Source organism: Lepidochelys olivacea (genome assembly GCF_965140295.1).
Source record: "Lepidochelys olivacea isolate rLepOli2 genome assembly, chromosome: 9".
Taxonomy (NCBI): domain Eukaryota; kingdom Metazoa; phylum Chordata; order Testudines; family Cheloniidae; genus Lepidochelys; species Lepidochelys olivacea.
The window spans coordinates 40,580,851-40,604,726 of NC_140419.1; the positions used below are offsets into that span (position 1 = coordinate 40,580,851).

At 40.9% G+C, this 23,876-nt stretch overlaps 1 protein-coding gene across 2 annotated transcripts in view; it reads right to left on the minus strand.

Moving 5' to 3' along the window:
- CLSTN2 (calsyntenin 2) overlaps nucleotides 1-23,876 on the minus strand; it is a 693,894-nt gene that overhangs the window by 25,909 nt on the left and 644,109 nt on the right. For both annotated transcript variants that reach the window (XM_084640208.1, XM_084640207.1), the window contains one exon: nucleotides 22,754-22,916. In XM_084640208.1, the coding sequence (XP_084496334.1) occupies nucleotides 22,754-22,916 (163 nt within the window). The remainder of the gene's footprint in view (nucleotides 1-22,753; nucleotides 22,917-23,876) is intronic.

The following is a 23,876-nucleotide window of genomic DNA, read 5'->3' on the forward strand; positions in this document are numbered from 1 at the left end:
TCCCAGTTACCACAATCAAGTGAACAGAATCCCAACTAGAATACGCTTTAGGCATTGTTGTGATGGCATCCAGGAACACCACTATATTTAAGGTTTTGTCAGCATTTCCATTATCGTAAACTGCTATTTTCAAGGGTTTCAAACATGTACTTGTTGTTGAAACATAGCACACAAAATCCCTGCCCAGGAATGTATTGTTATTTCAGAATATGTGAATAAAAAGGTATTTGACTATTTTTTAATTTAAACAGGATGCAAACAATCTAAATTAAATAACATTTTTATGAGATTTTGTACACCATTTTATGCTTGCACAGACTAAACACAGGTTTCAATGTATTTGTTTGTACATATATTTATTTGTCCTTTTTCTAAACACTTGTCCATCACAACAATCTCTGGCAGCATGTGCATTTCTTTAAAAAAACAATGCAACTTTATACAATGTTAAGTAAAAGTAGCCTCCATCCAGAAATTTAGCTTAGCTATAGATTAACATAAGCATTGCCTGACCTCATCCCCTCAAGCAAATCCTAAAGAAAAGATAGGGCTATCACTGTATCCTGGAAGTCAACAAGACTTGGCCTCTTGGGAACTAACATGAGAAGTGAATTCTAGAGTTGAGGTCCTTCCTCTGTGTACAGCCCGCCTCTAGCCTCCAAACATTCTAACTATCACTGGATTTCATTGAGTTGGCTAACCAACTGCCATGAACGTGAGGAAATGAACAGAGCAAAAAGAGGCAGCTTCTCCAAATTCAAATCCTACAGGGTTTCAAACATCATGAATTGCCACCAGAAGTGAATAGGAAGTCATAGATGCATTGGCATACTACAGCCAACTCATTAGGCAAACGGGCTACTTTATTCAAATGCAGCATCTGAATGGTATTCAAGTATAGCATCATTTTTAGTGGTCAATAATAAATGTTAACATCCACCACTTGCAAGCAATTGGAGTTACTGAGCTACTGCCCACGAGCACTTTGTATAAATCTCCTTATTCTCTTCTGGGTACACTTCTAGACATTGATGAGTAAACCCCTGAGAACTCCCTTCCCCACTCTCTCTCAACACTGTACTCACTACAGAAAAAACAGTTATTTCATATTATATATATATATATATATATATATATAATGTGACAATACACACTGGAGTAATGGGGTTGGGGGAAGGTTTTGTAGACATAGGTTTGGGATTGCTTCATTCCCCAGTCACGGAAGCAGACATGTCACCATGTACTCTTAGATGCGTTCCTCAGCCAAAGAGCATCCCCTTTTGTCTTCTCTGATGGCATCACATTTGGCATCACTATTTATCTCAAAGAAAACTCCCCACAGTGAGAAAAAAAATCAGTCTTTTTCTCCAAGCTGTCCATCATGTAGAAAAGTTTCTCTGGGTGGATTTTTGCAGAGTACAAGAAAACCTTCATTTTTTCAACATCTCTAATTCAGGATTAGTTTCTACTGTACATTAGGCCTTTCAGTATTTACCGAGTTCATAACACCATTTGGAAAATGGTTAGTGTACCAAAGCCACATTCAATTTCTCCCTCCCCCCCAAAAACCTAGTAATAGCAACAAAGTAATAGTAGGTGTTCTTTAAAATTAGCAGTTAAGTATTTATGCACAGTAGATATTTTTAAAATATAAATTATAGTACATAAGAACACATTGAACTGAATTAACATTCATTTTCCTTTTGTCAGGAATATCCTCAAACAGAATATAAAATCAAACAAAATACCCTTCACACCCTTCCCCCAAAACCAGACAAGAGCTCAAAAAAAAAAAAAAAAAAGGAGGGCCTCTAATTGTGCTTTGAAGTTGTGCATGTTCAGGCTTCAGCAGACTCCCTAAGAGACCAAGCTCCACAGATGAGGGCCTCTGGCTAAACCCCTGACACTGATCCTGGAGTTTTAAACTTCAGAAACCAATAGCAAGAGCTTGCCAACTGATCTGAATTGTTGTAACGTGATGCAGGATGAGAAGTACACAATTCAAGGATTTAAAGATTACAGCCTACTCCTTAAATTGTATCAGGAAACGAACATGAAGTTAGGGCAATGGTTTCAGTGTAGGTGATCTCCACTCACAGGGCCTCAGTCGGTAGGCATTCATTCTACACTATATGGCGTTTCTGGGGAGATTTCAAGGAAAGCCATGACAACTAATTAGGGTGAACCACCGTAGTCTTGTCTGAAGGTGACAACACTAAAGATGATCATTGTGTGGTCAGTGTTATAGACGGATGATTCAAGCATCTTGGCCAGGCTGTAGAGAATAGAGTGATGCACAGATATTTTTTGCTTCTTATTAATCTGGGTTCAGGCCTTTCACTTTGTAGTTGGTCACTTAACTGGTTTGCCAGTTTCCCGGGGATTCATCCTACAGCTTCATCGTCCTGGCCCACACTGAAATGTAGACATTGAAGGGAAACAATAATGAACCTGCAGGACCAAGTGGGGGGATACAGAAGAGGATGAAGAAGGCATGATAGAATCATATTTCCCATAATCTTTTCCTGTTAGATTAGCTGGAATGTCTCACTGGGGTCCTTCCTTGATATTCCCTTACTCCCTAAGTATATATAAGGAAATACAGTAGTAACATCTACAATACAACTGAAGCTACATATTGTGGTTGATTACAACATATCATTTGAAGAAGTCTTTATTGTGTCATTTAAAATGACATAATTGACCTTGGACCATACTGAATACACATAAAGAGAATATTATTGTGCCAAAAACCCACTTGTAAAATCCATTTAAACTGGTTTACAAGAAAGCAGAATGACCATCTGGAGCTGTTACAATCTCTGAAGTATAAAATTCTTGTTTTAAAAATTATCTGTCATGCTGGGAATCAATGAACTTCCACAAACCTTATATGATTTGCCCATCACTATTAAAATACTTATTGTACTGCAACTCTACAGTCAATAAGTGCACGAATCTGACAGCCAGCCAGTGATTAGCTTCTGAAGGGGCAGTAGGGGTGAGAGGAGCATTTCCCCCTTTAACCTCTCCTTTTCCTCTATGCAGGAGCTGCTCACAATGGCAGTGATTGCATTCACTTGATTGCATGGGGCTATGATTATTAATGGAGCTAACCACCCCAAAAGGGAGACAGGGAAGGCCCAGCAAAAGAGGGGGTCATGTTCCCCCCACTATGAACTGGCCAGCTGTGAAAGGAAGCTTGTGTTTTCCCTGTTGGACGTAGCAATGTTCTACCCTGAATGCTGGGGAGTTTCAGGATGGGTTGAGAGTCTGCACAACTCCCTCTCCCCCCACTCCCCCGCCACCTCCCACTCGATTTATAAAGGCGTAAAACCAGGAAGCTGATTTTCATATAAGAAGCCATGACCATTTCCTAGAAATGGTCTACTAGAATGCTTGGTGGATGCAGAAATAACCAGAGACACCAAAAATATCTGAAACAACATGCTCAGATACTACTCTGGTGCTTACACACAATGATGTCGGTGTCTATACAAGTATATAGTATTGTATAGTTGGTGTCTATGCAAGTATATAGCTATTTCAGATAGATCATTTCTAAACTTTACAGAGGTATGCTGTTTTCTTCATAGGGTGGGGTAACTTCCACTAGAATAAACAGGAATGATTGTACACGCATGCTTAGAAAGAAGAATGCATCTCATAGTTTGCTGAAATAGGCCAATGAATAAGCCTTCCATATAGCACTATTTAGCAGAGATAAAGAGAAAATGATGTACCTGTCATTCTTGTCCTTTTATGGTAAATACCAGTAATTTTAACTGACCACCATCATGGGTCTGATAGCACATGGACATTTTGCAATGTTTATAGCTCAGTGTTTCAACTCGGATATCTTCTCAGACCAATGAGCCTATATCAATTTATTGTGCACTTCAACAGCCAGTAACTGCCACCACCATGCAAAATGAACAAAATATACAGTAAAACAAGAACCGAAAACCAAAGCTTTCCCCAATTTTGAAGGCAAAATTGACAGGATAGATGAGTGCTGATCTGTTATAACTCAGTAATTTTCTGTTTTCCAAAGGTACAAAATAAGAGATCCCCACTCTGTGAAGAATAAAAAAAGTGTCCTGAGTTTTTATAAAATATTGCTAACTGATAACACATAAAAAACTTGTTGCAAGTGGAATTTCCAATAGCAGTATAGAATCAGTATGTGATTATGGACAGTAATGTTTATAAGAACAAGCGTTTTTATTTGGGAGCAGGATATTCTTCTTCTAAAGACACCTCTAACTCCTCTGGGGCTCATTCTGATCTAGTTTTATCCTTGTGTAACTCCATTTAACTTTGGTGCTTTTGCTCGATTATACCGGTACAACTTAGATCAGAATCAGACCTATTTACTTCAACAGAGTTGTATCCAGTTACCTGATGACTGAATTTGACCCATAATACCTAAAATAAACACATGCTAAGAAACATCCCCTCAAAATAAAATTTAAGGGGTAGAAGGGTGAGTTGCTTCCAAGAAAGTTCTCTGTCTGTGACACTTTTAACCAAAATTTGAATTTCTGTTACAGTGCTGAGTCCAAGCAATAATCTTTTGCATTTGTATGTAGGGTACTCAGATGCATTTAGCTGGAAATCTCCTGAATGATAATATATATATATATATATATATGGGGCTAGCAGTAACCAGGAAGAAAGGCAAAAGCTTTGGTGATAGAGGTCTGGTGATGAACCAGCTCACCTTCAATATAAGGAATTTTTAAACTCATATGCCATTGTGTGGCAGAAACTAAAACATTCTTCTTCTCTGGCATAGCACGTGCAAATTCCTGTCCTTCAGAGCTGTCCTTCAAAGCAAGCCATCTAATTGATCTAGAAATCATTGATTCTCAAACTTTTTTTTTTTGCAGGCCACTTGAACATTGCTGCGGGTCTTGGCGGACCACTTAATGATATTTACAATAGTTAGCTAACGGTACAAACAACATTTGGAAAGTGCTTTGGATAAAAGTGCTATATTTAAAAAAAAAAATCCTTAATAATTAACTTTTTTGTTCTACAAATAAAAGCACAACTCATATTTTAAGATCAGTAGTCTTACCTGTCTAATGCGATGGATGTGCCCTCTCTCCCCCACTCGGCAGCCCCAGAGCTGATACTTGGAAGGAGGGGGGGGTCTCTCCCTCTCTCCCCTGCCGCGGCAGCCCCCGAGCTGGGGCTGGGAAGGAGGGGGGGTTCTCCCCTGCCCTGGCAGCTCCTTAGCTGGGGAAAGTTGCCTCTTTCTCTGGCCACCTCAGCCCTGCATGGCCCAAATTCCCCGCAACCCCTCTTTTCACCCCACTTCCCCCTCCCACCTACCCCTCTATTCCCTCCAAGGCCATCACCTCACCTTACATTTGTGTCTTCTCCAGGGTCCAGGCACCTAATTAGTGGAACCATGCCAGTGCAGCTCTACTGATTAGGTGGGTGGCCCTTCATTCTCTTGTGTGCGGTCACCCAGGCATGCACCTTAGCGGGAACTATCAGCGGGAACTATTTATCACTATGAATGGAGCTCGCAGACCACTGGTGGTCCATGGACCACAGTTTGAGAACCTCTGATCTAGATTATCTCAACCAATTTCAGTGTCAGCTGTTCCTCATAGTCAGCCACTTCACAGTTAAACTCAATCAGATATTGATATGCTTTTCTAAGAGTCTGTAGTAGTATCAAGGACTGTGAGAATAAGGACACTATCTTCTCTGATAGAGTTTCATTTAGTGTCCCAGCTGGAAACTCTACAGAGGGAGATGATGAATCAGATTCATGCCTCAATGCACTAATTCACTTAGGGAAATAGTTACGGTTGGGTGCTGTATGCTGGGCTACATGACAGCGAATGATGAGGGGAACTCTTGCAATTAGCTTCCATGCTGTCAGCCATGGAGTGCTGTTGATATATATACGCAATCCATGGAGAAGTGGAATAACCTGAGAGTGCCTCTGCTTATTCCCCAGAGAATGGTGACAGGCAACTCTCCAAGTGCTTTTAGTTTCAGAATGTCACTCCTCTTCTTTAATGTGTATGTTCAGTTCAGTGAGGCAGCAGGGGTCACAGTATCTTTAATATGCTGATAATACAAGTGTGCATTGCTTTTTTATCAGACCCAGATGGAGGCAATTACTTGCTTTCCCAATGTCTGGCAGAAACAAATAGATGGATGAAGGCTATCTGGCATAAACTCAACTCATATAAAATGGAGGAGACAACAATTGGCTATCAGAGGCATCTGAAGAAACTGCCAAAGTCTATTATTGCTCCCTGTATTGAGCATGTCAGAGTGGGTTGCAATCTCAAGTATGCCAGACACCTCCCAACTCCTGGATTCCCAGATAGCCAGAAGCACTTTTTTCTATATTGGGACATGCAAAAAAATCTTACTTTCTTTGCTCTGGTCCAGATCTTGCCACAATCATCCATGCCTTTACTGCCTTAAGCTAGACCAGTGCACTGCAAGAATCCATGCCATCAAAACAGTTGGTGCATTACTGGTGTGTGTCTCGAATGAGGCCAAAACCACTGACACAAATGATGTCTGATGTTTCAAGAGCACAACACAATGTGGTGGAGGACCTTCATATAACAAGCATTTTGGTAATGTGGACCCACCAGTAGGTTCTACTGAAAATCGAATCAGAGGGTCTGGAGAGAACTGAAGGTCCTTGAAGTCTCAAGTGCAGACATCAAGACATATAAGCCATTAAAATGAGGCTCATCATCAATACGGGTAGGTCTCTACACATATTTCAAGGAAGGTTCAATTGCTTTACCTTTTGAATTAGAATCAAGTGACACACTGTGAAGGTAAGAGCACTGATGTGTCCAGGCAGTTGCTTCAAGACTGTCAAAGTGCCACTTTTTTCTAAAATGCCAAATTTGCACTAAAGTGCCAGCTTCCAATGCCTAGCCTCAGCCCTCAACCAAAATATTTGATTCATCTAATCTCAAGGACCTTCTCTTTGGGGCTGCCAGATGTGCTGAAAGCATCAGGGAAGGCCAGACACAATGATAGGTTATTGCCTGAGTTGATGGCTCAAGACAACATCCAGCTGAGTTGTGATTCTTTTGAGGAATTATAATGACTGGTCGTGCTTTCAGTGTCAGGCATCTTCCAGGTTCATGGCGGGCAGGGGCAGGGGAAACAGAGGGAGGAGAGCTACAACCAGACAGCAAATGTAAATAGAAAAGGAACTTGAATTGAAACTTATTTATGGGTCAACAGACAAGACAAAACAACTTGCCTCATAAAAAGAAAATGGTGAGTCAAAGAATTAATGCGCCAGCGGAGCCCAGGCAAACTTGGTAATACTTTTAAGGGGGCTTTTAAACAAAAAGGAAGTCAAGAAAAAACAAATAAGACAACTTCAGCAGCTAGCTGATGGTCTGGGATGCCGAAGCACCTGACGGGGAAAACTGAACAACAGTATTAGCTGAGAGGAGTATCCAATTTTGTCCATGAAGAGAAAAGAAATAAGGAGCAGCTATTTGTGGCCCTGACAGGGATGATTCTAGCAAATATGAGGCCTGCTGCAAAGCTTTCTGATTGTGGATTGGAGTTTGATGTTTAATTCCATAGTGAGAGAACTAGCTGTTGACTATTGTGTCAACAATGGTGTATTTGTGAAGGGATTTAGAGAACTAATAGATAGAGGCTTCTACTAAACAAGAAGAGGAGGAACCTACAGTGTATCCCAAGAAGGGTCCCAATAAGGGAATATGATTCCCCAGCAGTTTAATTTACCATCCCAGATCTCTCAGTCAGCACAAAATAGAGTGTGTGCCATAGCACTCAACGCAAGAGCTAATTTCATGAACATTATGCTACCATTTCAACCTGTCTTTGGTGTGGTGTCGGGGCCTTCATGGCTTGAAGTCTGAAAGCAATATCCGAACTAGCCCTAGGTCCACAGAACACTTAAGGGCTACCTGCCATCAGCTATACAAATTCCAGCCTGTCTATATGCCATACATGAGATCCACAGAACGAAGGTTTGTTGCAACCCTTGCCCTTTCAGGAAGACAATGTTCTTCCAAATAAGATACTGGGCAACTTGCTATGGAGTTGTAACCTCATGCTGTAACTTAACTTTCTTAATTACTGGGGAGGCTGGGGGGACGAACAAAAAACCCCCTCACAATTTCTAATTTTTGTATTCTGTTTCTCAAAGTAAATCACAATTCATGCTAAATTAATTAATGCTGTACACAGAACCATTGTACTATAAGCCTACTGCTGGAATAACATCCCAGAGCCTGATGCACATCCCCAGGAGAGAAAATACAATTAAATAAGAGGCAAGTATCCACACCGAATTAACCATTGAACATAAATTCAGCTGTGACAGAAAATACCCACGCTCTGTTCTATTTTTGCTGTGTATATAATGCTAACAAAGATTTGTGAAGAGAGGCTGCATTTTTCTGCATCTTGTCTAGTCCTAATGTGATGAAAGTTGAGCAACACAAAAGGAGAGTGTAGAGACTCCCCTACTATTGTAGCAAATGCACCTGTGTACATATGTGCAGGGTCATACTCTCTGCTGCATCTGAAATCTGTTTGACACAAAAGGAAAAAAAGAAGGGTTTATGACTCTTTGATTCTTTTCCAGCTTCACCTCAGCCCCAGTTGGAGCAACCTAATATCTGTTCTAACATACATCAGCTGGCAATGACCCTCAAGTCATTGTCCATCAAGATGGAAATAGAAGGAATGCACCATTCTCCAACACATGCTGTATGCCAGGGCTACAGGGAGGGGGCTAGAAGCTGGCTCTACACCCATTGGGATCTCCCTAAACACTTAGGAAATCCTGAGAGATGCAGGCAGTTTCTTCTCCCTTCTCTCAGTATTCTTAGTCCGCCTTCTATTGCACTGCTCCTAACATACTTTCACTGACTTGTGTAATTAGAAATCAGTTCTCATACTGCATATACATTTTGGTGATTGTTTTGCCAATTGGATTTCTTGGAAGGTGAGATTATTCCACAAAAGGATTCTATAACAACAATTCGGGTATTCATCTGAACTATGGGAAAAGGAAGAAATAAGAGAACACAAAACAAAAGAACCAAAATTACTTCAGTCCTGGCTTTTTATTGTATTTATGCTTACATAGTTTGCTTGGTGACAGGCTTGTCCTAAAGAATTTGCCCTTCTTAAAATGTACAATGCAGTCAACCCAAGTTAATTACCTCATCTCTCACCATGGATTCCAAGACACCACAACAAGAATAGGTTGTAATATTGAAAATAATGACTTTCAGCTATGACAAACTACAATATAACCTTGTGGCAGTAATTAACTTGTGTCACCACTTTACTGACAAGAGGTGGGGAATGATACATAAAGAAACAATCAATTCCTGAGAAGAGTATGAAAATTGGGACCTTATCTTTTCAAAGAAACCTGGCTGAAGTTCAGTCTGTGGTACAATGGCTGATTAGATTACCAAGTTTTATAACTTGCTCACTTTTCTCACTGGCTTTGCCACAGAATGATTGCTAGCAAAGAGGGGATCAAAGTGAGAACCTATAAACCTTTGTTTAATGGAAGTAATTTCTCACCCTGTAAAAGGGTTCATTTGCAGCATCCTCAGATAAATTGAATCACAATATAATGGGCTCATTCAGAAGAAACTTCTTACCAGGGCAGAATGCTAGAAAATGTAACTACAGGACAATCTAACCTCATTTGTTTGGACTGCTTAGGAGCAAGAAACAGCAATTGTAGAATCTGAAAGGGGGAAGAAGAATTATCTTGTTGTTAAAGACCAGGACTGGGAGTCAGGCAATCTGGTTCTATTCTCTGTTGTGACGAAGATTTGCTTTGTGACCTTGGGCAAAACACCTTTTTTCTCTGTGCCTCAACTCTCCCCCCTATAAAGTGGGGCAAATTATAATTCTCTGCCATGGAAGGATGTCATGAGGCTTAATTCACTGGTGTTTGTAAAGTGCTTAGAGAGCTTTGGGTGGATGAGTGTCAAGGTTCCTTCCCCACTCTGAACTCTAGGGTACAGATGTGGGGACCTGCATGAAAAAAACCCTAAGCTTATTTTTACCATCTTAGGTTAAAACTTCCCCAAGGTACAAACTATTTTACCTTTTGCCCTTCGGCTTTATTGCTGCCACCCCGAAGTGTCTAACAAATATATAACAGGGAAAGAGCCCGCTTGGAAAAGTCTTTCTCCCCAAAATCCTCCCAAACCCTACATCCCCTTTCCTGGGGAAGGCTTGATTAAAAATCCTCACCAATTTGCATAGGTGAACCCAGACCCAAACCCTTGGATCTTAAGAACAATGAAAAAGCAATCAGGTTCTTAAAAGAAGAATTTTAATTGAAGAAAAAGTAAAAGAATCACCTCTGTAAAATCAGGATGGTAAATACCTTACAGGGTAATCAGATTCAAAACATAGAGAATCCATCTAGGCAAAACCTTAAGTTACAAAAAGACCAAACAGGAATATACATTCCATTAAACAGCTTATTTTATCACCCATTTAAACAAAACAGAATCTAATGCATATCTAGCTAGATTACTTACTAAAAGGTCTAAGACTCCATTCCTTTTCTGTTCCTGGCAAAAACAACACACAGACAGAGAGAACCTTTGTTTCTCCCCCAACTCCAGCTTTGAAAGTATCTTGTCTCCTCATTGGTCATTTTGGTCAGGTGCCAGCGAGGTTATCCTAGCTTCTTAACCCTTTACAGGTGAAAGGGTTTTTCCTCTGGCCAGGAGGGATTTTAAAGGTGTTTACTCTTCCCTACCCTTCCCTTTATATTTATGACAAGGCTATATAAGTACAAAGCATTTATTATTATTATAGGAGAGGAGACTGGCACGGACACTGCAAGCTCATGAGCAGTAAGTGATTGGTGGGATGGCTCATCAGCCATAAAACCCACCTTCTTTGCTTATAAAGTAACACATCAACAGAAGTAAGACTAAATTTCCAATTTAGAAAACCCCAGACACTTCAGGTCCTCAAGAACCTGCACCACACAAGAAATTACACCCCCAGTCCTAGGAAATCAAGCCATATTAATATCATGAACTGTTTTTTTTAAAATAAATCTTTCTCCAGTCACTGCACCCTCCATTGCTTCTAGGATTTATTTTGGGTTTGAGAGGGCATCAGTTTTTACTTGCATGCAGTTAAGTTTGGCTTGCATATTTTAGCCTAATAATTATTATAATTAGTCAAACAATTTTTCAGATGCATAGTATTTTAGATGTTTTAAAATGGTTATTTTGTATTTCTGTTAGTTGAAAGATATTTTTAATCCAGTCTGATTTAAATCTGGCTAAATTCTAAAATTAGCACTGTGCCCCGAAACTTCCATGGTGTAATTCCCTGAGGGCTCTAGCGTTGCTTTATGGTGCCAGTCTGCAATGTGGAGCTGAAGGGGTGCTCTCCGTTATGCAAGGAAAACACGCCTACTGCTACACCCCTACAGAGTGGCTGGTGGTGTGTTGGGAGCCGAGCCATAGCCACATCTCCTTCCTGGTTGAAGCAGTGGTCCTCACTGCGGTCTCCCTTGTGCCCCTAAAAGCCTGTAAGATGTCAATCTTGCCCTCAGTGAGAAAAGTGAAATGGATTTCCTTTAACATTAAAGGCATAACAGCACTTTAGACTTAAAATGATAACACCACCACTTACATCAAAGTCACAGCTTTGACAAAAATTCATCAGACCACAGCTTCATACAGGAACAGCCTTTTGAAGAGTTGCAATTGAGTTAAATCCCCTTCCCTAAATGTCGACAGGGAAAGCTACTACAAGTACACAAATGTATCATTTAAGGAACAGGTATATTATTATTGAAACATATTCACCTTCATATTCACAATTTATCATTAGGGTCCAATTTAGTCACCCTTATATTGAGTAGTACTTTACTTCATGCATATTCTCACTGAAATCAATGATCCTACCTAAGAAGGAAGGTACTATTCATCACTAGGGCCCTACCAAATTCACAGCCCATTTTGGTCCATTTCACAGACATAGGATTTTAAAAATCATCAATTTCATGATTTCAGCTATTTAAATCTGAAATTTCATGGTGTTGTAATTGTAGGGGTCCTGACCCCAAAAGGATTTTTTGGGAGGGCGGGGCGGGGGGTGCTGCGGTACTGCTGCTGGCAGCGGCACTGCCTTCAAAGCTGAGCAGCTGGACAGGGCGGCTGCTGGCTGGGAGCCCAGCTCTGAAGGCAGAGCCACCACCAATAGCAGTGAAGAAGTAAGGATGGCATGGTATGGTATTGCCACCTTTACTTCTGCGCTGCTGCTGCTGAGACCAGATTTCGTGGTCCGTGATGCGTTTTTCATGGCCATGAATTTAGTAGGGCCCTACTCGTCATAAATAAGGGAGTCAGGAGTGGCCTCTTTAAACTGCAAAACAGTAAAAATAGCTGCTAAGAAGTTACTTATTTGCAGATAATTCTGACTATATTTTGGACAAGCGGAAATAAAAGTATAAAGGGAATCTTTATATGTTCTTATAATGTCCTCATTGCCATAATATCTGACCACCATCAGTACAACATACAGCAGCATGAGGGACAGAAAGGACTGGTTAGTTTTTGCTTTGTAATTCTCTTTAAGATATGGGACAGATGTATTTGCAACTACACTAATGGTCTACAGCAGTGGTTCTCAAACTTTTTTTTTCCGCGGACCACTTAAAAATTGCTCAGGATCTCAGCGGATCACTTAATGATCTTTCCAAATGTTGTTTGTACCATTAGCTAACAATTGTAATGCGCTTTGGATAAAAGCGCTATATAAAAAAAATCTTAATAATAATTAACTTATTTTTTTATCTACAAATAAAAGTACAACTCATATTTTAATATCAGTATTCTTACCCTTCTAATGCAATGGATGTGCCCTTTCTCTCCCAACATGGCAGCCCCGAGCTGGGACTGGGAAAGAGAGGGGTCTCTCCCAGGCAACCATAGCCCTGGAGCTGGGGAAAGTCACCTCTTTCTCTGGCCACCACAGCCCTGCAAGTCCCAAATTCCCCCCAACCCCTCTTCTCATCCCCTCCCACCTACCCCCTATTCCTCCTAGGACCACCACCTCACCTTACATGTACGTCTTCTCCAGGGTCCAGGCACCTAATTAGTGGAGCCACACCTGAATGGCCCCACTAATTAGGTGGGTGGCCCTCCATTCTCTTGTGTGTGGCCACCTAGACACACACCTTAGAGGGAACCATCCACGGACCACAGTTTGAGAACCACTGGTCTACAGCATCATCATTTGGAAAATGTAGTGAACTCATCATTTTGCATGAATTCTCACTGCAAATGCTCAGAAGGATTCAGGAACAATTCACAGTAGAAACTGGATCAAATCTTGTTAGAAATCCAATCACACTTGTCAGGACTTCATACAGAGCACTTCAGGATTCCACCTTTTTTTAGCTGTTGATATGATTGCACCCACTAAAAGAATCCTGGAAAAAGCATATGGACACAAACAGACTAGCATAAAAATATCATGGAAGTTTACTTAATTTCTCTGTGCACTTTGGCAATAATAAAAACAAAATTTGGATGGTGTACATTGCAAAAGATTAGTGTATTTGATGAAGAAAGTGAAAAGCAAACATGGAAGTGAACTGCTGAGAATAAAAGCTCCTACTTTGGTACTAAGAGATCCCCACTCAGTGAAGAATAAAAAGTGTCCTACATTTCTATAAAATATTGTGAAATAGTAACATATAAAAGACTTGTTGCAAATGGAATTTCAAATAGCAGTATAGTATCAGTATGTGATTATGGACAGTAATGGTAATAAGAACAAGCGTTTTTATTTGGGAGCAGGATAATATTCTTCTATTGAGAATAGAAGCCCTTACTTAGGTGCTAGTTCTTAAAGCACTATTAAAATTACTCAGAATTCTCCCATGATTTTCTCACTGGAATGCAAAATTAAATGAAATTCCTGAAGACTGACAAAAGCAGGGAATATAGTAGTATTCATTTACACTATGAGGATGCTTTGGACACAGTTCTCACTCATACTCTAGTAAAGCGGGAGTAATTTCTCTGATGTCACTGGAGTTTTGTTAGAGTCAACCTGGTGTAAGATGAGAATCCCAGTCAGGCCCATGATGGTCTTCCATCCCAATGAAGGCCTAAAGGAATACAAATTCTGGAAATTTGATCTAAAGTAATCTAATTGGTGCAGATAGGACACTTGACGTGTCCAAGTCTCAAGCTTAACTTTATCATATAGTTAAGTCCAAGAGAGCATAAATTTAGATGATGTACAGCTGCTTTTGAAGGAAGACTTTTAAGATTCCTTTTAAGAGGAATCCAGAATGGAACTTTGGCATTTCCTGTATTCCATCTGAACAGCTGAAGGGAGAAAGAAGATTCTGCGAGTGTTTGTAAGGACAAATAACTCCCCTAACTCCTCAGAATGGATGTGATAAACAATGCCATAAAAGCAGGGGGAAAGAATTATTGTGAAACTGAAATGTTATTTATGACAAAAAGCAAAATTCTCTCTGTCTGAGTCTCCTACATCAGATCCTACTGTACACCTTTCAGGAATCTGATTTGTCTTGCATATCTCACATTTCACCTCACCGAAAATCTACTTGCTTACAAAATCAGACATAAAAATACAAAAGTTTCACAGCACACTATTACTGAAAAATTGCTTACTTTCTTATTTTAAACATATAATTATAAAATAAATCAACTGGAATATAAATATTGTGCTTACATTTCAGTGTATGTATATAGAGCAGTATAAACAAGTCATTGTCTGTATGAAATTTTAGTTTGTACTGACTTTGCTAGTGCTTGTTGTAAAACTAGGCAAATATCTGCATGAGTTGACGTACCCTCTGGAAGACCTCTGCGTACCCCTAGGGGTATACGTACCCCTGGTTGAGAACCACTGTCCTACATGATGTTCCTCAAGGGAAGACAAGACTAGCAAGCGAGTGGTTCAATTTTAAGCAAGCTCAACATGGATTCCAAAGCAGATGATGAAAAAAACTGTGGCTGAAAGAGATTCCCATCTCTTATAACCTGGAACAAGCTCAGAACAGCAGCTCCCATTTCAGGAATTTCTGATTCAGATTCCTCACCTTGCAACAGGTTCTCTTGTGTGGCCTTTAGCAAGGCATCAACCTCTCTGCCTTCTCCCATCTGTTCTTAAGTACATCGTGCAGTGCTATGAGACTATGTCTTGCAAATGCTTTGAAAATGAAAAGCACTACATTTAAGGTCAGGCTTGACAAAGCCCTGGCTGGGATGATTTAATTGGGGATCGGTCCTGCTTTGAGCAGGGGGTTGGACTAGATGACCTCCTGAGGTCCCTTCCAACCCTGATATTCTATGATTCTGTTCTAAGGTCAAGCAATTTCTGTTATTGGTATAAATACAGGGGTGAAAGTGAGCCGGTACGGGCCAGTACTTCATACTGGTAAGAACCCGCACTAGTCCATTCCCAGCCTGCCCCTTTTGCCTCCCCTGTCGGCACCCCTGCTGGTAGGGTCTGTACAGGCCGGGGGAGGCAAAGGGAGCAGCTGCCCTGGGGCCGGCAATTTAAAAGGGCCTGGAGCTCCGGATGCTGCTGCCACTACGGCAACAGCAGAGTCCAGAGCCCCAGGCCCTTTAAATCAACACGGGAGCCCTAGGCAGCATGGGCCAGCGGTTCTGGAAGGGCTGGCTGGGGGATGCTGACCCCCAGCCCCGCCCCTTCCACTCGAGGCGCCGCCTCGCCCTGTACCAGTAAGTGGCCTCAGTTACTTTCCCCCCTGTATAAATGGATTATTCTTAGCTCATTCACAGTAGCAATACTTTGGTCTTGAAGTGAACATTAACAAGTGTGGTAGAAGCAGCAGTTGACTTTATAATATTAGCAGGTGCTTCACTGAACAAAAGGATGAACATTGGCAGTCAGAAATGGAGTGCCTCTTAATTCCACTTACAATCCACTGAGCCATCAAGTTTCACAAGTCACTGGATAAAATCCAGTCCAAGCCAGAAATAACTGAAAACTGTTTCCACTTGCTGTTTGTGTGGTGGTCTAATGTATGTGAAATAACTCTGTGGTCTCAACAGAGCTGTTGGGAGGTTGGACAAATGCCTCCATCAAAAATCCAGAATGACATTGCACGTTAATTTTCACCCTTACCAGCAATCTCAGACAAGGGGTCAAGATGGTCAGGAGACTGACCTATTCTCATTGCTACAGGTGGCCAGACTGGAACTAGGTTGAGGCACATGAATTACTTCTGGAGGAATTCTACGTTCCTGTGAGGGCACAGAATTCATACCTTCTGCAGATTTCTTGGCTCCCCCGCAGAAAAATGGGGGAGCAAAGAAATCTGTGGGGAACACACGCCTCTTCCCCGGCAGCCTGGGCACGTCTGCTGGGAGCAGCTAGCAGCAGAGAGCAGCTCACAATGGGGGGGATCAGGGAGGCTGGGCATGCTTGCGTGCGTCCATGGAGAGATGTTAAGGGGATGGAGCTGGGCCCGTGCCTGCGTGCGAATGAATGAGACACACACACTCTGTCCCTCTTGCTTGCTGTTCCTGGATCCCAGCTTGGAGGCATAGGGCTGTCTGAAGCAAGCTCTGTCCCTAAGGCAGAGCAGAAATGTAACAATTAAGCAGGCAGGCTGCTAACGTTCCCATTGTTAGTTAATTGCTCCCATTCTTAGTTGATTAAGGCTCGTTTACCTTGCCAGAGAGGGGTAAAGGAGCCTTATTGTAAATGACAGTAACAAAATCCTAAGCTAGGAAGATCTATGTCAAGGGATCTCAAACTGGGGATCGGGACCCCTGAGGGGGTAATGAGGTTATTATATGGGGGGTCGCAAGCTGTCAGCCTCCACCCCAAACTCCACTTTGCATCCAGCATTTATAATGGTGTTAAATATATAAAAAAGTGTTTTTAATTCATAAGGGGGTTGCATTCAGAGGCTTGCTATGTGAAAGGGGTCGCCAGTACAAAAATTTGAGCGCTACTGGTCTATGTGCTTTCTGTCTTTTTTTCCTGTGCCAGAGAGCCACAATGGAGTTAGATTACAGCTCAGGATCTATTTTACTTATCCATTAAAAAAAAAAAAAGCAGGACAATGATTAGCAAAACTGTATGACTTTCATGTGTGAAAATCTGCGCAATTAAAAGCGACGTTGTACGTTACAGAACACCAAACACCAAAATAAAAGTAATGTAATTTAAATGAAAATCCACGATTATAACTGGAATGCAGGATATTGGTTACCAAGTATTTGTAATTTAACTTTCATGTATTTAGGAAATGCTGAACAGTTATTGTGATTTTTTTCTGTATATCAGTTTAAATACATTACCAAAATAAGTGAAACTGGTGTGATTATATTGCAGTATTTCGACAAATTAAATATGCAGGATTTTGCAGAATTTTGCATTTTTGGTGCAGAATTTTGGGGGTTTGGGCACAGAATTCCCCCCAGGACCAATGGATATAAGAGTGTGAAGATCCCTGCATGCCTGCTACTCATGCAGTATCTCTTCTGTGGACAAACATAGGATTTCATTTTCCAGAACTATTAACATTTAATTTTCTTGATGAGCACAAAGGATGGAATTTTAGGGAAAGAGACAAAGTAGTAGAAGAAACTAATGAAGCGATAACTGAAAAAGGATAAAAGCAATTAAGGGGATGCACCAAAACATAAAAAGAAAAGGAGTACTTGTGGCACCTTAGAGACTAACCAATTTATTTGAGCATGAGCTTTCGTGAGCTACAACTCACTTCATCGGATGCATACCGTGGAAACTGCAGAAGACATTATATACACACAGAGACCATGAAACAATACCTCCTCCCACCCCACTGTCCTGCTGGTAATAGCTTATCTAAAGTGATCATCAAGTTGGGCCATTTCCAGCACAAATCCAGGTTTTCTCACCCTCCGCCCCCCCCACACAAACTCACTCTCCTGCTGGTAATAGCCCATCCAAAGTGACCACACTTTTCACAATGTGTATGATAATCAAGATGGGCCATTTCCTGCACAAATCCAGGTTCTCTCACCCCCTCACCCCCCTCCAAAAACCACACACACAAACTCACTCTCCTGCTGGTAATAGCTTATCCAAAGTAACCACTCTCCCTACAATGTGCATGATAATCAAGGTGGGCCATTTCTAGCACAAATCCAGGCTTTCTCACCCCCCCCCCCCCGGAAACACACACACACACACACAAACTCGCTCTCCTGCTGGCAATAGCTCATCGAAACTGACCACTCTCCAAGTTTAAATCCAAGTTTAACCAGAACGTCGGGGGGCGGGGGTAGGAAAAAACAAGGGGAAATAGGCTACCTTGCATAATGACTTAGCCACTCCCAGTCTCTATTTAAGCCTAAATTAATAGTATCCAATTTGCAAATGAATTCCAATTCAGCAGTTTCTCACTGGAGTCTGGATTTGAAGTTTTTTTTGTTGTAAGATAGCGACCTTCATGTCTGTGATTGCGTGACCAGAGAGATTGAAGTGTTCTCCGACTGGTTTATGAATGTTATAATTCTTGACATCTGATTTGTGTCCATTTATTCTTTTACGTAGAGACTGTCCAGTTTGACCAATGTACATGGCAGAGGGGCATTGCTGGCACATGATGGCATATATCACATTGGTGGATGTGCAGGTGAACGAGTCTCTGATAGTGTGGCTGATGTTATTAGGCCCCTTGATGGTGTCCCCTGAATAGATATGTGGGCACAGTTGGCAACGGGCTTTGTTGCAAGGATAGGTTTCTGGGTTAGTGATTCTGTTGTGTGGTATGTGGTTGTTGGTGAGTATTTGCTTCAGGTTGGGGGGCTGTCTGTAGGCAAGGATTGGCCTGTCTCCCAAGATTTGTGAGAGTGTTGGGTCATCCTTCAGGATAGGTTGTAGATCCTTTATAATGCGTTGGAGGGGTTTTAGTTGGGGGCTGAAGGTGACGGCTAGTGGCGTTCTGTTATTTTCTTTGTTAGGCCTGTCCTGTAATAGGTGACTTCTGGGAACTCTTCTGGCTCCATCAATCTGTTTCTTCACTTCCGCAGGTGGGTATTGTAGTTGTAAGAAAGCTTGACAGAAATCTTGTAGGTGTTTGTCTCTGTCTGAGGGGTTGGAGCAAATGCGATTGTATCGCAGAGCTTGGCTGTAGACGATGGATCCTGTGGTGTGGTCAGGGTGAAAGCTGGAGGCATGCAGGTAGGAATAGCGGTCAGTAGGTTTCCGGTATAGGGTGGTGTTTATGTGACCATTGTTTATTAGCACTGTAGTGTCCAGGAAGTGGATCTCTTGTGTGGACTGGACCAGGCTGAGGTTGATGGTGGGATGGAAATTGTTGAAATCATGGTGGAATTCCTCAAGGGCTTCTTGATTATCATACACATTGTGAAGAGAGTGGTCACTTTGGATGGGCTATTACCAGCAGGAGAGTGAGTTTGTGTGTGTGGGGGGGGCGGAGGGTGAGAAAACCTGGATTTGTGCTGGAAATGGCCCAACTTGATGATCACTTTAGATAAGCTATTACCAGCAGGACAGTGGGGTGGGAGGAGGTATTGTTTCATGGTCTCTGTGTGTATATAATGTCTTCTGCAGTTTCCACGGTATGCATCCGATGAAGTGAGCTGTAGCTCACGAAAGCTCATGCTCAAATAAATTGGTTAGTCTCTAAGGTGCCACAAGTACTCCTTTTCTTTTTGTGAATACAGACTAACACGGCTGTTACTCTGAGACCTGTCACAAAAACATGTTAAATAGTCCTGCTAAGAAGGATACTAGCTAGGAATATGTGGTAAAAAATCTCATGAATGCAAACATCCAAAAAAAGTTTCTTCATCAAGGATACTGGAAGTATTTGAAAATACAACATCATTCTTTAATACTGATACCTATTTAAAACCCCTAAATTCACTGGATCTTTGTGGATTCCATATACCCAAGGAAAGAATGGAAGGAAGTTGAGTTGAGTTAGTTCACAATAGAATTGTATGTGAATCAAACAAACTGTTGACTCTTCCATTTTGCTTCATAGATATTGTACAAAGACTACAGAAGAAACAGAAACCAGACCTAACCAAAAACCCCTCACTTAAGCTAAGCCATTACCCCTCCAAACAACCAGTTGAATTGAGGATCTAATTTCTGAAAACCTTGATAGATTTTTCACCACATATTCCTAACTAGAAAAAAAATAAGATAGAATAAAAGTGTAATAATTTAGTTATGTTAATTAATGCTAATGAAATAAAAAATATATAAATTGCATAGGTGTGAGTGGGAAGAAAGAATCGCATTCTCAAATACCAGGCAGATACACATAAGACTCAATCCTGTACTCCTGACCCCGGTTCTAAAGGAGCTCTGCAAAGGATCAGGTGCACAGGATTGGGCCCTGTAATAATGAGCTGATTATCATAATATTTATCTGATCAATATGCAGCACACAAAATCTTGACTACCATTATGATCTTGTTGTGTATGGTACTATACACATAAATATAAAGATAGGATCTCTGCCTCAAGGAGTTTACAATCTAAAGGCTGGTTTCAAAGTAGCAGCTGTGTTAGTCTATATTCACAAAAGAAAAGGAGTACTTCTGGCACCTTAGAGACTAACAAATTTATTTGAGCATAAGCTTTCGTGAGCTACAGCTCACTTCATCGGATGCATTCAGTGGAAAATACAGTGGGGAGATTTATATACATAGAGAACATGAAACAATGGGTGTTACCATACACACTGTAAGGAGAGTGATCACTTAAGGTGAGCTATTACCAGCAAGAGAGCAAGGGGGTGGGGTGGGGGGGAACCTTTTGTAGTGATAATCAAGGTGGGCCATTTCCAGCAGTTGAAAAGAACGTCTGAGGAACAGTGTGGGGTGGACGGGGGGGAGGGGGTTATAAACATGGGGAAATAATTTTACTTTGTGTAATGACCCATCCACTCCCAGTCTCTATTCAAGCCTAAATTAATTGTATCCAGTTTGCAAATTAATTCCAATTCAGCAGTCTCTAGTTGGAGTCTGTTTTTGAAGTTTTTTTGCTGAAGAATTGCAAATCTAAAGGCTGGATTTGATAACCCTTACACACTGAATAGCGCCAACGCCTCTAAGCAGTTGCAACCTTTACTGAAAACATACAGTAAACGACAACAGACCAAGCTTGTAAGATAGATGCAGGAGGAGGTGGGAGTTTTGCCCCATAACTTGACATTACTGCAGTCAGCCATTTTGTGTGTTTAACCACTATTAGCTAAAAACCAAATACCAGATAGCTAGAAATAATTTTAGGGCTCTAAAAGGCAAGGCCAAACAACTACATAAATGCAGTTTTTCTAATTGAAATAAATAAATAAATAAAAACCAAAAAAGTTAATATGCCATAAAAATAAAAGAAAATGTTTAAACAGACAATCTTGGTTTTAAGTACCATTGTCATATACATTTTATTAGGGTTATAACTATAAATACTAAAAATGTTTTAATAATAAAAAATAACATGTAATTTCCTACATTAAAAAAAATTGGTAACCCACTAGGGGTGGCTATAATAACCCACTGAAATTATTATAAATGATGTGCTTTATTTAAACTAGCTATATAAAAAAATCAGCAAAAAAATACACTTTAGAGCAGTCCAAAAAAGCTTTTCTTAGGGCAGGGAGCTAATACCTAAACTCCCCATCGGCTGGACGGAAGGCGGGCCCCTGGAAGACCGGCTGGTAATTACTCAAGACCATCTCAAACTTTGGGTAACTATAATGTTTGTGGTGCTCTAAACTATTGCTATTGCATATATGCAGGTGTGCTTAAAGCCTAATAAAATAGTATTATTATTAAACAAAGAAGTTGTGTCCCCATTGATTTATTCCTAATGCCACCTTAAAAAAACAAACCAGTTACGTTACCATTGCTTTGGGTTCAAAAAACTCTGGGTAATGGGAGAGAGAAAACATTTAACAACAGAAAGGGAATACATCCCCTGGGAAAGTATTTTTCCCTATTTTGAGCACATTGTACACATTGTTCTATTTCATATTAGGAAGTTGTTTTTGTTTTAATGGTTTTTTTAAAGTTACGTTCCTGTGCATGAGTAGATGGCAACAGAGGGAAGATTAACAATGGAAATCTAATTGAAAGAAGTGAACTTTAGAGGAAATCGGATGGAGGAAGTTTCCAGTGCATGAAAAAAATGTGAAATAAGAGACAGAAGTACAAGTGGCATAAGGACAGGAAGGAGGACTGGGAAGAATTCACGGCATAAGAAGGGGAGCAAGAGGCAAGTAAGGCTAATATATAAGCAGGGCAAGCTGTGTAGGGTTTTGAGGACATGAACAATATTTGGATGGGCTTGAAGCTGGAGACCAAAAAGAAGGAGGTTAGAGAAGTCAAGACAAAAGGTAATGAAGATTAGCCTCATCTCAGTACATGCACAATGCAAGCCAAGTACATTATTGCATAATGGAAATATAGGGCCTGCTTCTGCTCTCAATTCCACTACTTTTACCACTGTGGAACTTCATTGATTTCAGTGGGGCTTCTTCTGTTTTATACCAGTGAAAGTGAAAGCAGAATCAGCTTTCCGTCAGTCCCATAATTCCTTAAAAAAATTATTCTTAGTGCACTTCACATGAGAGAGGCAGACAGGGGAAAAAACACTCTTTAAATGGGATTTAAATACTTTCTCTCAGTTTATGTACCCTTGATCGTGTTACCTTGCCAGCAAGCACCAACAGTTAGCTGCATGGCTATGTGTGATGGATGAATAGGCCAATCATTTGTCACAAGGTAAGGCTCATACGTCGTGCCGTCCATATATAAGGTAACCACAGGAAACTCAACATTGACGACGTAGTAGTGCCATTCTTTATCACAAATCTGAATAATAAAAGAAATGAAAGAAGATCTTTAGACCCCTTTGTTCTGCTCCTATTTTCATGCAGAATAAATTCTTTTGATCATGTTATTTCCAAGACGTGGAATTCTACTGGTAGAAGCAGATAACAATTACTGCACTTTAGGCTGAAAAAGAACAATGTTAACATTTTCATGGATAAATTTTTGACACAATGCTATGGTATTTAGCCTGTAACTCTGTGGTTACATCTCTACACACGCTGGTCAAAAAGGAGGCATCTCACTGAAATTAACAAAAGTCAAACCAATGTTGACAAATATCACAACTGGCACACATGTGTAACACATTTTAAACAAATTCCTCTTAAAACACATTCTTTAAAGGGATGGAGCAGAATGAAAATTCAATGGATTTTGCACTTGTTGTGCATCCTTACATTACTTAAGTCAGATTAACTAGTTAATACATCAGAATAGTTAATGTTTGTACAGCCTTTCAAGAATACAAAGTTCTGTAGAAGTGCTCAATAGTGGTTTTTGTATCTGACCATGATTATTCTAGACCATGAATCAGCAACTTTTGGCATGCAGCCCGCCAGGGTAAGCCCCCTTGCGGGCCGGGCTGGTTTGTTTACCTGCTGTGTCTGCAGGTTCGGCCGATTGCAGCTCCCACTGGGAGTTCATCAGCAGTTCATCACTACAGACCAATGTGGGGTGCGGGAAGCAGCAGCCAGCACATCCCTCAGCCTGCACCGCTTCCTGCACCCCCCATTGGCTTGGGACACGAACCACGGCCAATGGGAGCTGCGATCAGCTGAACCTGCAGACGTGGTAGATAAACAAACCAGCCCGGCCTGCCAGGGGGCTTACCCTGGTGGGCTGCATGCCAAAGGTTGCCAATCCCTGTTCTAGATATCCCTTTTCCCCCTAAATTAGGAAAGAATTTATTGCTCAGGGCATTGATGAATTATTAGCACTTGT